The sequence below is a fragment of the Centruroides sculpturatus genome, unplaced genomic scaffold, assembly GCF_000671375.1.
Source record: "Centruroides sculpturatus isolate CEXI.00-Female unplaced genomic scaffold, Cexi_2.0 scaffold1009, whole genome shotgun sequence".
NCBI lineage: Eukaryota > Metazoa > Arthropoda > Arachnida > Scorpiones > Buthidae > Centruroides > Centruroides sculpturatus.
In genome coordinates, this window is record NW_019385199.1 from 67,215 (window position 1) to 85,193 (window position 17,979).

General features: G+C 30.6%; 1 protein-coding gene across 1 annotated transcript; it reads right to left on the bottom strand.

Moving 5' to 3' along the window:
• Window positions 1-61: 61 nt before the first annotated feature.
• On the bottom strand, window positions 62-17,566 carry LOC111636059 (HIG1 domain family member 1A, mitochondrial-like). Its single transcript, XM_023381220.1, has 3 exons — window positions 17,434-17,566; window positions 8,949-9,072; window positions 62-348 (listed from the first exon to the last, which is right to left on the bottom strand). The coding sequence occupies exons 2-3, from the start codon at window positions 9,043-9,045 to the stop codon at window positions 146-148; spliced, it is 300 nt and encodes a 99-aa protein (XP_023236988.1). The 5' UTR covers window positions 9,046-9,072; window positions 17,434-17,566; the 3' UTR covers window positions 62-145.
• Between the last annotated feature and the right edge of the window lie 413 nt (window positions 17,567-17,979).

The window sequence follows — 17,979 nt, forward strand, 5'->3', positions numbered from 1 at the left end:
ATATTTCATACAGAAATTATCAAGAAATCTTAATTAAAGAAAAATTAAACTATAAAATAAATTTATTCTAAAATTATTTTATTTACCATAATAGAAATGTATACAGTCTTTTAAACACCAATAAATAACTATTTATACAATATTTCTATTCATTTTCCTTTAATTGTGCACTGTTCCTGGATTGTAATTTTTGGTAAATGGAATAGAGGGCACCCAGGGTGAGACAGGCCACCACCGTTCCCTGCGCAGTCACTCGGAGTTGCATTAGGTATATGGAAGTGGTCATTTTGCCCCGTCTCCTGTAGTTATAGATGCCGTAAAGACAGGCTAGAGTGCATCCCGCCAGACCTGAAAATAGATATCACATTTCGTCAATTTTATTTATTTGTGCATCTCTCAAATGCATGTTGAAATAACATTGATAAGAATAAAAGTAATAATAGCTATGCTAATACACAGGGTTATTTTTCATAAATGTTTCCAAACAATACATACCAATATCAGACTAAGTCTGAGCAAAACACAATAAAAGCATTGGGCCATTCCAAAAGAATCCAGATTTGGATCCAATTAGAACTATCGTAATTTGTTAATAGTAGTTTGGGGTGGTGGCACCATTCCCGATTAACTAATCTAATCGATTCCACTCCACTTTGCCGAGAAAGTTGGAATAGCTTAGACGAGGAATGGGAAACCGTTAAGTTTGGACCCCAACCCATAACAGCACACACATACTGGGACAAAACCAAATGACCACAGTAGTGTCTCGCGTAAAAAAAAATCAAAAACAATTTTAAAAGTTAACAAGTTAAAGGTAAATTTCTTATTTACATCATTCTACAAATGTTCTAGTATTTAATCTGTGTAGAATCAGTATTCTTAAATAATCAAAGAGCACTTCTACAATTGTTTAAAATCTGTAAATTTTCCAGAAAATTATAAGTTAATTCTGTGCTATTAGAAAATTTTAGCAGTTAGAAGGAAAAGTATTTTTTATCTTTAGTAAAAGCAAATGGAAGTTTTATACAAATTAAAATTTATATCTAAAGAAGCTTCATTACCAATTTTATAATATAGAAAAAAATTCCCAAATTCAAATCAGTAAAAATAAGTTTAAATGTAATGAATTAAGAAACAAATTTCTCCGATAATTTGAGTAGAGGCTTTAACTTAAAGCATAAATTAGACCTTACATCTTAGAGATGGGTTTAGAAATAAATCAGTAAATATACTACTATACAGTTTTACAAAATTCTATAATTAACAAAATATTTAATTTTTAAAAGAAAATTCATAGTTTACGAATACTTTTAAAGGATAAAAAAATGAAAATTCTTTAAAACTACTTAATAATTTATAAAATGTTGCCAGAATGTTTAAGAAGTTTTTACAAATCCATAAATTGAATAGATAATGATGAAGAGAAAGGCTAATCTGGCATCTAAATTTCATCTGCTAAGAAAAACATACACCAATAAATTATATTTAGAGATCCACCGAATGAAAGACAATTAAGTTTTTTTTAGACCAATTAAACTAGTCTAAAAAAAATAATGCAATGTTTCCATGCATTTTGCATAAACCATCACATAAAACTAAAAAATTATGGAGATACTTCCGTTTTGTTTTGGGTATTAATTAATGAGATGTAGATCTGTTTGTTAGCATCAACAATAGAAACAATAATAAGATTTGTGAGAGTCGAATTTAGGGAATAAATTGTTAAATAAATTTTTAGTTGAGGGAGGAAAAGTTTAAAGAAATATCCAACAAACAGATATAAAAAAAGAACATAAAAATCTTTTCCCACGAACTTAGTTCCTTGTCAAGTATGATACATCGAATGTGTCACCCGAAATCTCGAAAAGACTATTGGTCAGTGGTGAAAAAACAGTCCAAATAAGCCAGTGGAAAAAACCCAACGAGACCCCCTTTATAAAAAGGAGGGGTCAGTCTCTGGAAATTGGTGCACTGTGCAATTTACGTGAACGGATTAGCCGCTACCCGGAACTCATCTAATCGCCGCTGTTCGGACGGACTATGCGCAATAACGTTCGAAAGAACTTTGTGCAACTGGGAAAAGCGTTTCAACGTTCGAAAGAACTTTGTGAAGTCACTAATCGAAGATTCAACCCAAGACTAATCGACGATTCAACCCAAGGTATTTATCCTCGCGCGAAATTCATGTGAGCTCTCTCTCTCAGGAATATGGGTAACCGGGCAAAAAATAGATATGTTCATTGAACCGATTGTATATAGCTATTGCGATTGTATAAAGTATGCACAATAAACGAGCATTATGTATAGATTATGTAGAGCGATTCTCTGATTCTCTCGTTACGCCTCCATCCTGGAACAAAAAGTCCACAAATGCGACCGTTTGCGTAACAAAATAAACAGCCAATAAATTTTTCCTGTGTCCGTTACAGGGACACAGTGGTGTCATCCTGACAGGGTGCCAAAGAGGTGCCAACCCTGCGGTCACAGATTTATCATCATATACAGACTTTCAAATATATCCAAAATTATTGTAATTTTGGGTGCATAACTCATGGTGGTGTATACTATGCAAAAAATTCAGATAACAAATAAAACCCTCCTATAAAATGTGCATATAAAAGGCTTGAAATTGCTTCTTGCAATGCCAAAAACTTTAAGAAAAACACTAATTCTGTCTATCAGTGTTATTATTTCTACTTGAAATATTATTACAAATACTTTTGACAAATTACAGATAAATTTGTTTGCATTTCTCAATGTTTTGAGGTCATCAGAGTCCAAAATTCTAAAAATCTTTGGGTCATTTTTTGACCAATTGCCATATTTTCTCTCTTATATATAACAGCCAGGAAAGTAAAAATTGGAAGATGATTTAATAGTAAACAAGACTATCATCAAAATACCACCAAAAATAAAGAAAAATCTAAAACTGGGCACAAGTATCATCATATATATTAGAGCATTAGAAATGTAAAACACTCAAATCTTAACAGAGGAAATAACATCAAACAAGAACTAGTGCAAGATATAAAATTATATATATATAACAGATTGATAAAAATGGAAAGACATTAATTACATCAAATATAATGTAATAAATAAAAATAGGAAAAAGAAAGGGAAAATATAATGAAAGATGAAAAGAACACCAGGGAACTGTAAGGCTTAACAATAAAGAATGGCCACAATATCAATATTGTCAAGAAGCAAAATTTAATATAGATAAAAATAAATATAAAACATTACTTAGTGAAAAAGTATGTTTAAACAAAACATAAAAGTATTTTACCATAATAAATGGAAATAAATGAATTATTTTAAATAATGGAGTAAAGGTAGATAAAATATGGAATGACAACATTGATAATAGCAGACTTAGGTAATCAATATAACAGATAACGAAGAAGCAAAATATTTATAAGAGCACAAAAAAAGAAATGTTTGGGTTGACTGTAAAAGAAATTTCAAACTTTTTCTAGGAAAAATGTACACTTAATTTCGTAAAAATATAATTTTATATTAATGTAAGAATCTGTTTCTTTTTTAAAAAGCAAAGTAAAAAATAAAGCTGTGTCGTTAATGGTCGTAATAATAATAATTTGTTTGTACAAACCAGTACTAAATATGTTAATGTCAGTCATTTAATTATAAGTGTAATGCATTTTGTGTGTTATTTACAAAAATTTTTTTTATTTTTGTGTAAAAAAACACAGTGCAAAGAGAAGCAAATGTTGGGCTGGAAATGCATTACAGAAGATCCTCAAAAACTCAGCCTAATGTGTACCAAAGAGTGGCCGAGTTTGTGAAAATGCCAGGTTATTGGGAATGGGGTTAAAAAAATAAGTGAGTGTTTCCTCAGAAAATACTGTACTGTACTTGTATGTATTGTTTACTTGAGAATACAACAGAGAATAAAATAAACTGCCCAAATACCCTTAAACAAAGGAAAAAGTACGTCTTTTATGAAGGCATAGAGCCTTTATACTACATGAAAATGAAAATTAATGAATACACTGTGTACAGTAATTTACCTGATAAGACAGACCTCAGAAAAATACTTTATGAGGCATAAAGCTGTCTTTATCATGAAAATTAATTAACTAAGGATTTTTTTGCCCTGCCAGGGTGTGGCTGAGTTATCCGGAGTGCCGGGTTATCGAGTGCCGAGTTTGAGGCTCTACTGTATTAATAATAAAGTTTTACACTTGTTTTTTTTAAATGGACCATCAGAGATTGAAAAAAAAAAGCCCATGTACTTTTAATTAGAAAATATATAACTTTCAATTACAGAAAACTGTGCTGTAATAATTCTTTGTTCTTCTAGAACAGGGGTCAGCAAACTATGGCCTGCGGGAATAATAGGAATTACTGACTTGAAGTTCAGTATGATGAAATATTGTCTCAGAAGAATCACTTTCATTCTTCAAATTAGTAAATTTTCACCATTCTATAATAACTTCATTAAAAACGTTTTTATTTGTTTTGAAGATCGGCAATAATGTGTATAAATATTATGTATTTAAAAATACCACTTCCTAATAAAAAAATAACTTTTTTTTTGTTTTTGCTTTTGCTTTATGAGTAGAAGTACCTATTAAAAAAAGGTACCTATTTGGGTTTGCAACCTGGCCTGCCAAACCTGATTTTTTTTTACAATCTGGCCCTTCCTAAAAAAGTTTACCAACCTGTTCTAGAAGACAAGAACAATGCATGATCTGATGCAACAATTTAAATTTTTACAATAAGTATTTTAAATGTATTTTTGCACTTTACATAAAGCAAATTTTATAAAGCTAGAAATCAATGCTATTATAAACAATTACCATTTATATTTAACATTTTACTGACTGTAATAAAGTCACGCATCTGACAATATTTATTACAGAAGGTTTAAATTCAAAGAACAAGTATTATTACAATTTAAATCAAATTTGAATCTCAAAATGTGTTCAACTGCCAACAAAGTTCCAAATAAAATTCCCCAAAACAACAAGTAAACTAAGTAAATTTTCTGTTACTGGTTTTGTACTGTTGGTTTTAAAGAATTAAAAGCTATGGGCTTTTTTTTTCTGCAGTAACACATCACACAAGGAGCATTTGTCGATATTGATTTTATTGGAGGAAATGCATTTCGGGTCTTAGTGACCCCTCTTCAGTCCTTAGACTTTACAAAAAGAAGATACACAAGGATTGCATGATGCATAATAATACATATTATATTTTTTAAAAATTTTTATATGTATGTATTATTATGCATCATGCAATCCTTGTGTATCTTCTTTTTGTAAAGTCTAAGGACTGAAGAGGGGTCACTAAGACCCGAAATGCATTTCCTCCAATAAAATCAATATCGACAAATGCTCCTTGTGTGATGTGTTACTGAAGGAAAAAAAAAGCCCATAGCTTTTAATTCTTTAACATCAAATTTATAATTTTTAGAATATAATAGAGGAAATTTATACTATAAAATTAGCGTAAGAACCTGAGAGGACCCTACCCCTACCAGGAACATCACTCATGTGGTGGGTGAAAGAAGCCCAAATTATTTGCTCTGAGTAAAGAACTGAACGAAAGTGTTAGAACAGGCAAAGGAAAAAAATTAATATTTCCTTCCAGTATATGAATTACACCAACAAAAAATTGTATGATAGTGCCGACACTTACAGCAATTATGTAAGGACCTTTGCTGGCAGGGAAAATAATGTGACTTCCAAGTTGTTACCATGCAAAACTCCCAAAGAATAGGACAAAAGTTGAGAGTCAACATCTGGAATGTTAGAACTATGCTAAGGATTGCAAAACTGGAAAACTTGGGAGAAAATGAAAAAAGAGAGATTGGATTTAGTGTAGATATAAGTTAAGTTGATTTCTATAGTGATAAGGTGAGAGTAATCTATTGTGGAAATGTGAGAGGAAGGAATGGCATGGCAACTGTTCTTGGTAAGAAAATAAAGAACAAGGTCGAGGGTATAGACTGTGAATAATAGGATCACGATGGTGAAAATAAAGGTCAAAGAGTTGCTGTTCATTCAAGTGTATATGCCAACAAGTGACCATCTAGATGAGGAGATAGAAGAAATATATGCTCAGATTAATAAAATTATGCAAAGAGAAAGAAGAGAATGGTCATGTTATAATAATGGGCAATATAAATGCTGTGTTTGATGATGATGAGAGAAGGTGCTAGGAGATTATGAAATGAAAGAAGAGAAAGGCTACTGAACTTCTGCAGAGAGAATACATTTATTATTAACACTTGATTCAAAAACCATAACAGAAGATACACTTGGAAGGCCCCAGGTGATAAGAAAAGGTTTCAGATTAACTACATTTTGATTGAAATGAAATTTTTAAATAGCATCAAAAGTGCATTTACTCATCTTAAAGCTAAAATTAATTTGGACCAAAATCTAATTATCGTGAAATTGCAGATGTGACTGAAAGGAATTAGCCAAAAATTCAGAAGTATTGAATACGAGAGAATGTAATGTTAAGAAATATCTGCAATCTTCCTTGCTATTTCTTGAGTTAAATACTTCAATTAGTAATAATGTAATAAACCAATGGAAAATTTTGAAGGAGAAATAATCAAGGCAGTTAAGATGATCAAGATTCAAAAATAGTGCGAAGATCAAAAAACCTTAAATAAGTTGATATAATAGAAAAAAATGGATGGAAGATAAAAATGAAAGTGTAATAATGATAGATAGCAAAAATAAATACAGAGAATTGAAAAAAATGCTTTTAGAAGAACATCAGAGGGGCAAGAATTAAATGGTTAGAGAATGAATGCAAAGAAATAGAGAAATTGGAAAAATAGAGAGGTATGACATTTATGATAAGGTTAAAAATTGATGAGAGAAGAATCAGGGCATTTGAAATGTTGATATAGAGAAGAATGTTAAAAATAAGCTGGACTGATAAAATTAATAATTGTGAAGTGCCGGAAAGAACTCGCGAGAGAAGATAACTATTGAAGAAAACTATATATAAGGATATATAAAGATGGAATAATGAAAGAGGTTATCTGTATTAAATGCTTATTTCAGTTAGCTATCATTTAAATTTATCACCAAGGAGCATTTTCTTTCTTTATTAGGACAGCTTCAGCTTCTTGATGAACATCACTCACTGTTCAAACTAAATTTGAGCTTTCCAACTGTTTTTTAAGGTCAAACAATATTTAAAACTACATATTGTTCTAAATTTGTAAAAAAAAACTCCATGCAAGCACAGCATTAATCTTGCTTCTCTGCTGCTAAAAGTATTAACACCAAAATACTAACTTTTCACTCTTTGCTTACATCAAACTGCTTCACTCATTTTTGTCTTGTAAACATCTAATTATATCTTCCCAATTTCATGTTTGCATTACTCCAGTCAATCTTGTATCCAGTTCTATCAAGTCTTGTGAATTAATGATGTTAAGATGCTTTTTTACTATATAAATAAAACATTGTTCCAAAATCCTTGTTCTTAAATGCCATACCAGCTTCTAAGTATTATTGATGTTGTCTCCAACTTTCTTCTAAGTCTTTCTCTATGGCCCATTGTGTTAAAATTGTGCTGCTCATGGGGTATCAGGTAATGGATTTGAAATGCTCTTTAACCCCGAGATTCAGATCTACAAGTTGATCCTATGAAGAAAAAATTCCTTACTCCCTTTGCCAATCATATAGATTTTCAGCCTTTTCACTTCTTCTCTCTTCTCTTTGTCCATTTTAATTATCTGTATAATTGAGGGTAATCTTTTAATTACTATTTGGAAGTTATATTTTTTTTTTAATGGTGTTTGTTTACTAAAGATAATAATATGGAGCCAGAAACTTGCAAGGTAATATTTAATGAAAAGTATCATAGAAAATGTAATTGTGGGAGAGATAAAGAATAAAAATGATTGATGATCTAAAGGATGAAGGAACTTGAGAGAAATAGGGATGGTCAGAGAAGGATGAAGGTATTGCTCAATCTGCTTTTGGAGCAGAATACTGATGATGATGTAAAAGTCTTTACAATTGTTTCTAACACTATGTCAATAGCAATATCACACAGCAGAGTCAACTCTTATTTTGAGCCTCTTCTCACCTAAATATACAAAAATTGTCTAAGAAGCCCTCTAGTGGCAATACAATTTAAATTGTACTTCCACCAGAGGACCAATCTAAAAATAAAGATCAACTCCAAGTTGTTGCTGCTGTGGTGTTGGAAGGACAAGACCTTTGTGTTTCTTCTACAAGTTAATTTTATGGTATAAATTTATACCACTCAATTCTAAACTTTAAAAATAAATTCAGTTATATTACTTACTGTTTGGAAAATTTTACATTAAACTTTCTGGCAGATTGAACTGACTTTAAACTATAATAGATGCTTGCTTTAGATCCTAAATCTCTGTCTGTTAAGGTTATTAAAATGTTAAATTATAAATGTTATTAATAATCTAAGAATTCACATTTTGAGATTCAAATTTGATTTAAATTGTAATAGATGCTTGTTCTTAAAATTTAACCTCTGTTTATAATAAATATTGTCAGATGCACAACTTTATTAATCAGTAAAATGTTAAATAGACCTATAAATGCCATATAAGGCCATAATAGCCTTAATTTCTAACTTAATAAAATTTGATACAGAAATTTTATGACTGGAGGAGTGCTGCAGACATTTAAAATGCATATCAAAAATTAAATACCATTGTCACATCAGGTCATGTGTTGATCTTACCTTTTTCTGGAAGAGTAAACAAAGTAGAAAATGTGTAACTTAAAAATCAAACATTTGGAAAAACAATGAAGAAATATAAAATAAATTTATCTCCTATAAAATATTGTAACATCATTCTGTGTGTGAAAAGAATTGGTAAAATCATTTCTTTTGTGTACGTAAATTTATATTCAGTTTTATTTTAAAGTGAATCAAGGGAAAAATAGATTAAACAAAGTACTCACCTATAACCATAAAAGGTGCATCCTTCGTTTTTCTCGCTAACTTTTGGCCTCCCGATTCCTGATTGTAACTCGAAATATCTTCCAGGGAGTCTTTCATATTACTGGTCTTTTATTTTAAGGTAAACTGAAAATATATGAGTATTAATTTAAGTAAATGTACATTTTATTGCTCTTAGTGTTTTTGTTAGTAATTTTTACTAATACATAAATGGCAGCAGAATCTAGATCAACATGCTCATTTAATACACAAGAAAAATTTCCATTGCTTGAGAATATCAAAACATTCAGTTTGTGAATGAAAGGAAAATATAAATTTGTATTCTTCATTTTATTTTTGAATTAAATTTTTCTCATTCTTTTTCATTTCAAATATTTATATTTTGAAATGATGATAATATCTTTAATTACAATAAACACGCTTATCTCCTTATAATTATAGATGTTGTGCAATGTTATGTTTTGGATTTGCAAATTCTGATAAGTTAAAATACACTTATTTCTTATTTGCTTTACTGCAGTGATCTTGAAACCCAGACAAACCCATAACCGCTTGTTGAAAAGGCCTCTTACTGCATACAGGGTGAATAGAATTTAAAAAAAAAAAACTGATATATGTCTACAATTCCCAGATTTCTACAATTCAATTAAAAAAACAACACTAAAATAATGTGACAACTCTAACTTCACTCTACCTCAAAAAATCAAATTAGTTATAGTAACTAAAATAATATTCAAACATTCCAATTACATTTTGATTTAAAAGTTAGTTTTAGTTTTCATATAGACTATAAATATTTTCAACTTTTAGTTTAATTTAGAACTTAAAATATTTAACGGTAAACCATAGCTTTCAATGGTATACAAGGCTAGGCACATGCCTGCAATGGAAACCTGCCACTGCTATTATGAAATATGGGTATTGTAAAAAAAAATTTGCATCCTTTCTCTTTTCAATAAAGAAGAAAGACAGTTTAGCTATGGTTACTAGATAATCTGGTTTGGGAGCAGAGCAGAATTTCCTATCTATAGTCTATTTATCCTAACTTGGCACATACTGTAAACAAACTAAGACACACCCCCTTTGTTTATTAGCTTAAACCCACGTCCATCAATTAGAAACCACGTTGCATCTCATTCGTCCGCAGAAAATAATAGTTCTTCGTTATTTATAAAATCATTAATGAAATACTAGTCACTTAGCAATCATTATAAGTGTAATTATATCAATTATAAGTGTAATTATATCAATTATAAGTGTAATTATATCATACTTGTTAAATTGTTATTTTAATAAATATTTGCACATTCTGAATCACTAAACAAACTTTTTCCGGTCATGCGCACTATGTCGTCTTGGTGTCGTTTTCCACTCATTACAATAACTATCATTATTTCAAACTGTGTGTTGTCGAACAAATAACTGGAGAAAGATGGAGAAAATGTATCGAGCATATAGAAAAAGAACAGCAAATGTGGAACAATGAATTATGAGATTTTGGAAACTGTTGTAGAAAAACTGATTATTCAGTCAAACACAAGTAGTGACAAGTGATATAAATGATTAAATTAAGCAACTATCTTCTGATACAGACGATTAATAAGGTAATTTGTCACTGTAATTACTTTAAAAATTTTTTAATTATATAAATATCACAGATAAATTCATACATTACTGTAATGTTTTCCTTCAGAGGTTTGAGTATGATTTTTAAGGATTGCCACAGAATTTGTTTCGTTTTATATCTATTTAATAAAATAGTTGTGTAGATGAAAATTCTGAAGTACGTTCAACTACACAATTATAAATATGTTTTGTGCAAGTCTTAATAATATATATTTAATAATAATTTTTAACAAACTATATTTAAACAATGGAAGTAATTTAAACATCTATGTAAAAATGTTAAAGTAGGCTGTAATAAGTTTTCTAAGTACAGTAGATCCCCCCTATAACGTGGGTTCATATAATGCAGATTTGTATATCGTGGCGAAAAAATTGCGACCGCATTCATATAAAGACTCTAAGAGAGACACCTAAAATGCAGTAAAACGTCATCGCAGACTCGTGTTGCGACAGGATTGGTCGAATTTGGACCAATAGTGGACGAGTAGCCGAATTACTTACATGCTACGGACAGTTTAGGCGGTAAGTTGAGTTTACTATCGTCTGTACAGTATATAAATTAGGTACCATAAGTCTAATACAGTACTGTAATTTTATACATTTCTTGTGAAAAAAACATTTCTTATTCAACATTCATAAAAATTATTTCTATTAATGATGTCTCCAAAGTTCAACGAATTTTTCACAGAAAAATAACTTATCAGAAAACGCGGCTGCTGTTTGGTGCGCCGCGACGAAAACAAGCTTAAGCAATGGCAACGTCGAACGGTGCACACTTGGTAAGTAATCCTACAATTTTTTGTTTATAGCATAGTTTATACGGATTATTTCCAAAAAATTATACATGTTTTGGAAATGTTGAGTCGAATTAGTCTAGAATCGATTAATTTTATGGAAGAAAACCTTTCAAACAGCCATAGTCCCTAAACTGCACACATGTCGGGCTGCGATTGGCTAATGTATTTAAGGATTCCTACAACATGAAATTCTTATAAAGTGGAACATATCTACTGCGTTATAGGGGGGGTCAACTGTATTACCTCGGTAATTTTTAAATTGTGACCACTCTGACCTACTTTAACATGTGCAGAGAAAGGGGCTTAACTGGTCAACATGTGTCTAGCCACTTCCAATTGTGATTTGACCAATAAAAATCTCTGGCAGATTAATACAACAAAACCTTTGTTTACAATAGGTGCCAAGTTACGATAAATAGACTATAGAGTCACTAGAAACACTGCAATTAGGATCCAGACAGAGTATATACAAAACGTATATAAAACTAATACATATAATACGTAACTAGACTTCTAAATATAAATTAAAACCTTTCTAGGTATATTTAAATTCAGAAAAAGTCTTTTTTCAAAATTGCAAGGCCATGTTCTCTAATAAATGACAAAAAGTTACATTTAATATGGCCTAAAAGTGCATGATGAATTTTTACTTTTGAAATAAAAAACATTACTTAAAAGATAAAAGCATTAAAGTTATTTACATCTTGATTACTTTAAAAATGCATGCATTTTATCCTTCACCAATAATAGTTTCCCATTTTTTTTAGTATTATAAAAAATTGGTAAAAATGATTTTCTAAATAAAAATTCAGAAGCTTCTGCAATATATATTTTCTCAATAGTCAAAAATAAATTATTACAAAATGATATCAATTCATTAATAATTAATACAATTAATCCATAAGAATAAAATTTTCATATAGAATAATTTATGAAAGCTTTTGAGTTATATTGTAAACTTAAGTTGAACATAGACTTACATAGAATAAAGACATCCTACACAACTATGTATCCCCGCGTTTCTTTATACAGCGAGAGTGTAGCAAAATGACGTCACAAGCAGTGTTGGGCAATTAGAAACTAGCTTCAGTGTGTTTGCTGTAAAGCGCTTCTCAAGCGCTGCATAAAGAAACGTGGGATATTATTTTGCTATTTCATTAGTTAAACAGAGCAGTTCATCCATAATTTTTCAATCTCTGGATTTTTCCAGACTTTAAGTCTGGAAAAATCCAGAGATTGAAAAATTAATTGAGCTTATATGAACAAAAAAATTATTGAAACAGGGCAATACAAGGAATAAAGATTAGAAAAATTTTATCACTCCACTGGCTTACTCTATAACACCAAAATTCCATGGGTGATCAGTTTCAACTGTTAAAAACTATACTGATGACATACAAATCAAAAAGGACGAAAATATTCTTTAAAGAGAAAAATGACATCTTTAACCGATAAGTTACAAATGATCTCAAATATAAAAAGAATATTGATGAAAAATTCAAAGAAAAAAGTTAACACATATACATTACACTGTTTTATTAAACCAGGCAATAGAAAAAAAAATTCAAGTTTTTATAACAAATCAGAATTTTATACAAAAACTCTCCTTAACATTTATCATATTAATTTTTATGTCTAGGGCATTGTGGCTATTACACTACAGAGATGAAAGACACTACCGCACCTTAGATTCTGAGAATTATTACAGAAAAGCTGAAATCCAGGACAATGTTTGAAGGTAGTTCTCAAAACATTTCATTTTAAATTCACTAGTCAATGAGTACATGTTTATATTCAGAGCATACACTAGCCTAAAAATTTTTAGTCATGGTGACTTGTTAAGTTTGTAAATGTGAGTAAACTTGAGTAATCAAAAACTGTCAGTCAGTCAGTTTAAAAAATGCATTTATTGTGTACTTTGTACATCATTACAAGTTGAAATATATTGCAGATATTACAACTGTTAAAAAATACTTATAAATAAGACTCAGAGCGGCTGTGTCCCATGGCCAAAATTGTTTTCCTTTGTGCCCATTTTGCACTAAATTTTGGAAAATTTTTGGCTAAGTTTATGTTGATATTTGCAATTTTAGTCATTTTTTACAGAAAAGTGAAAATTGTCCCAGAATTTGCCCACAATTGTTTTATGTATAAAAATATGTGTACACCTAAGCTTGTCAACTTTTGCCTAGAATTTATAAATCTAGGCATCTGGCAGCACTGATAAGACTTCAAGCACTTAAAGCTTACCTACCTGTCAATGAGGTTATGACTTTGCCAAGCCAATGTGGTAAGCCTACACTTGTTCAAGTCATGTACCGGTACACCTTAACCCAATGATGTAAACCCAACCAGTACATCTTAACCATAGTTGGTTAAGATGTACTGGTTGGGTTTACCACAATCTAACCATAGTTGGTTAGATTGTTGGCCACTCTTGCCATATAGCATTTGCATTGTTGATCTTGTACCCTTGCATACCAAATTACGGCACACCGATAGTTGCAATCTCAAATTTCGATGACTCACAAACTGACTCGCCAGTAAAAATGTTTCCAAAGACATAGAAATATTAAATTTGAGGAGTAAAAACTCAAGCAAGCAAATGCACTGATATTTTGATTTCAGCTGTTCTTTGAAAATTCAGTCTTAGGCCAAGACTCCACTAGCGTAACAACCTTCACCATAAAAATTTTTAATCACGTGACCTATTTGCATTTGGATTGCGGTGGAGGTCCGGCTAGCGAAGTTTTTACGGCGACGGTACTATCGAAGTTATAAAGACAATGATCATATTCTACGAGTTTTTTCTGTATTATAATTACAAATGTAGTAAAAATAATATCTTTACTTTCATATATTAACTTTTATTATCGTATTATTAATTAAGATAATATACAGCACTTATTAAGCTTAGCCTTTTTCATTATATACTCCTCTAAATTGAAGGATTTTCCTTTGGCCGTCCATATTGCGTGTTTTAGGCATCCATTATTATAATCGGAATACTTCTTGTCGTAGATACACGAATACTTTCGGATGTTTTTGATAAATCTTTCTAGATCTATTCTAGAGTAGCCACAAGGAAACAGACAAAAACTCATTTTCCACCATTTTAGCACCATGTCACAATGACCTAGATTTCACTGACTACTGATTGGTGGATGGTACCATTTTACAGCCGTATTCGCATCCAAAGTTGAACACTGCCCAACTCACTGCACAAAGTTGAACACTGCACAATCAGTTCCAAATGAGTGGATATCACAAAGTAATGACAACACACATTTTTGATTCACTTTTTCTGATTTAACATAGGATAGAGAGGAAAAACAACCTGTACGACCTGCTCGAGCGTAAAATATCAGGGTCACGTGATTAAAAGCTTTTACGGTGAGGGTTTTTACGGTAGTGGAGTCTTGGCCTTAGAATGCAAACATTCCATCCCAGATCTCAGGTGCTAATGAAAGGTCTATGGAGGTGACAAACATTTAAACTTTTTAATATCTTCACTGCTGGAGTGAGGTTTGTACATTTTTTTTTTATTTTTTTGTTTTGTAAAGCTATTGATTTGGCAATGGAAAAATTAATTAATAGAAATTATACTATTCAATAGACTGGTTATTCATTTCCCAACATCTGGTCTCATCATATGCATCCAATAAGATACATTCCTACGAAACTGGGCACACTTGATATCATTAAAGGTTTGGTCTGACACAGTTAAAGTTAAAGTAGCCACTAGTTAAATTAATGAAGCAAGCAAGACACTTAACAGTGGATAAAACTTCAGAAATGCTGACATTTTTGACCCAGTTAAACCATCCTCAGATAGGACAGACCTAAGAATGCTAGTGTAGATATCCAGCACCAGCTACTCTTACATTCATTTATACCCGAAGACAGCCTGTTTGATTTAATAAGTTATGTTTTATCTTAGAATAAATGCCAGCATAAAATTTGTAATTATAATGTTAAAATATTGTCACTACAGCAATAAAACGTTCCAAGTTGAAACATTTGATACAAAATTTACTCCATCAATACATTCATTCATAGAGTATGATTATTTTAAATTATTGGACAGTTATTTAATGAATTTATAACCTCTTATGATAATTTTTGGCAGTTCACAAATAACTAATTCACAATCAGTTTCAAATGAGTGGATATCACAAAGTAATGACACAACACACATTTTTTATTCACTTTTTCTGATTTAACATAGGATAGAGGAAAAACAACCTGTATTAAACAGTACCTATTTTTATCACTTTTTGTTTATTAGTAGGACTAGATACAATCTTCACAATTTTCCTTAGAAAATCAAGACACTGATAAAAGAAGGGCCTATTTTTGTATAATTTTATTTAAATTTAAATCTAATATATATATACAGCTATCCCCGTACAAGACATCCCTACAATACAGTTTTGCTCTAACAGTTCAAAAATTAGGGACATTCCCCATACAGCATGGTATTCTTACAATGTGATATGATTTTGCTCTAGCATGGTTTGAGATTTGGAGACATCTCATACAAAATGTCAGTTTCTAAGCACAAACAAATACTGGTCATTCAATATTCTTTTTATTCAAGTAAGCATGTTTGTCATCTCATATTTGCCCATGGAATGTTGAAATTTCTTTTGTTTCATGCGTTTCACTCTGTTTTCTCTAAAAAGAATTGACTATACAAGTTTTCTTCTTCCTTGCCTTAGCTTCTTATTCTAAATTTCCTATAAATTGGATGTGGTTGTCATTGCTGATAGGGCAACGACAACCAGTGCCATAAACGAACCAAAAGACCATCCCTGTGTTTTGTTTTATAGATTAAATTTAAAGTTACTGCATAAAACATTAAATTTTTAAAGAACTGTTATGCAAATACAAGCAAGTGAAAATATCAATTTATTATTAAAAAAAACAGAAAAAAATCAAGATGTTGCCAATACTTCAGATTAAAAGCAACATAAAAACTCAAAGTATTTCACTAAAAACAAAACATTTCTGTTTAACAGTATTTAGCAGTAAAGAAAAAAACGAAGATTAATGTTCAATACTTTCAATTGCGATTGTTAGTTGATTATCGATTGCTTTAATAAACACATTTCTCTTAATTACAAAAAAAAAATAGACTTTTGCCAACTTTCAGAACCTAACCCTATATTTTGTACATCACATATTTGCCTAACATGGCTCTTTTTTGGAACTTAGCTATAGAGTTATACGGGAATATCTGTAATAGATACAACCAACCCGATAATTACTACAAATATCAAACAAACCAACAGCACACTCAAGGGATGGGCCAAATGTCCACCGGCACCCAAAAAGTAACAGGAAAAGAAACATTAGTAAACTTTCCAAGAATATTTTCCTAATTAAAATTCATTTTTTTATTTATATCGTGTCGCTTGTTCTTTTCCTATAATACTTAAGTATCCAGTTCGTATTAAAATTTTTTTTCATTCATTCAATCAGTTTCCCCAAGATTAAATCTCGAGCTTGCCACCGAAACAAAAACAGCTCAATTCCTTTCGTAACAAAGAAATCCAGCCGTTCACCTAATATCTGTAGAATCTAAAATAGGATCTTTTATACACATTTTGCTTCTTAGAGGCAAAAACCAGACACTGGGTAAGACGACAATGCATTCAAAAAATGTCACCAAAGTCACAAACACCACGTGTTTTTTGTCCAGGTAAGGCATACGAACAAATACTACGAGGGATAGTGGGCCACCTACCATAATTCAGTAAGCGGCGAATGGGCACGAAAGAGGGGAGAAAATATCCCATTTAATGAAATTTATAATTTAAAAAGCCAACGAAATTGAATGATAAAATCAAACAGGCAGAATGGTCGAAAGTCGTGAAAGTAGAAGCATCAGTGGCATGGGTGATACCCTTGATTAGAATAGAAATTCGCGTATAATAGATTATATATATAGAATTTGTCACAATATTTCTACTTTTAGAAGATTAAATTAGCAGTTACCTTTATATTTAATACAATTTACACGACATTTCTTACTAAATACAAGCAATATCCGAGCACTCACCTCAACGACCTTCTCCACCGTTTGGATTCGGAGCCGAAAAAGATTAATTTTCTCTTCACGACGAATGACGAAATCGTATTTCTGACGTCGTTATGAGATCACGACTTACGCAATAATATTACATCACTAATGACGTAACGGAAATTTTTTAATTTTTAAAGTACAGTATTTATTTATTATATCCGAAAGTTTTTAATTTATATATACGTAAATGTTTTAATAAAATCTTTACAGATTATTGCTTGTTTTTAGATTTGAAAATTTATATAATACAGTATAATAAAAACATAATCGTATCTATATAATCTATTCGAATAAATTTATAAAATTTATCCGAATGGGATTGTCCGATTTAACATGGCGGCGGACACCGATTTAGCAGTTTAAACAATTTTAATATTTTAATTTTTCAAAATTTTATCGGGCATTTTTGTGACAATTCACGAATCACTTTAAGAAAAAAATTAGGTAATACAGTATATTAAAGAATATGTAAATGTAATTCATTGAGAGTTTAAAAATCGTGAAAAATTTCGCTTTACTTTG

Coding starts and splice junctions, on each gene's coding strand:
- LOC111636059 (XM_023381220.1), bottom strand. CDS start 9,045: ATGAAAGACTCCCTGGAAGATATTTCGAGTTACAATCAGGAATCGGGA. Junction 349..8,948: donor TGCACCTTTTATGGTTATAG/GTGAGTACTTTG, acceptor ATCTATTTTCAG/GTCTGGCGGGATGCACTCTA.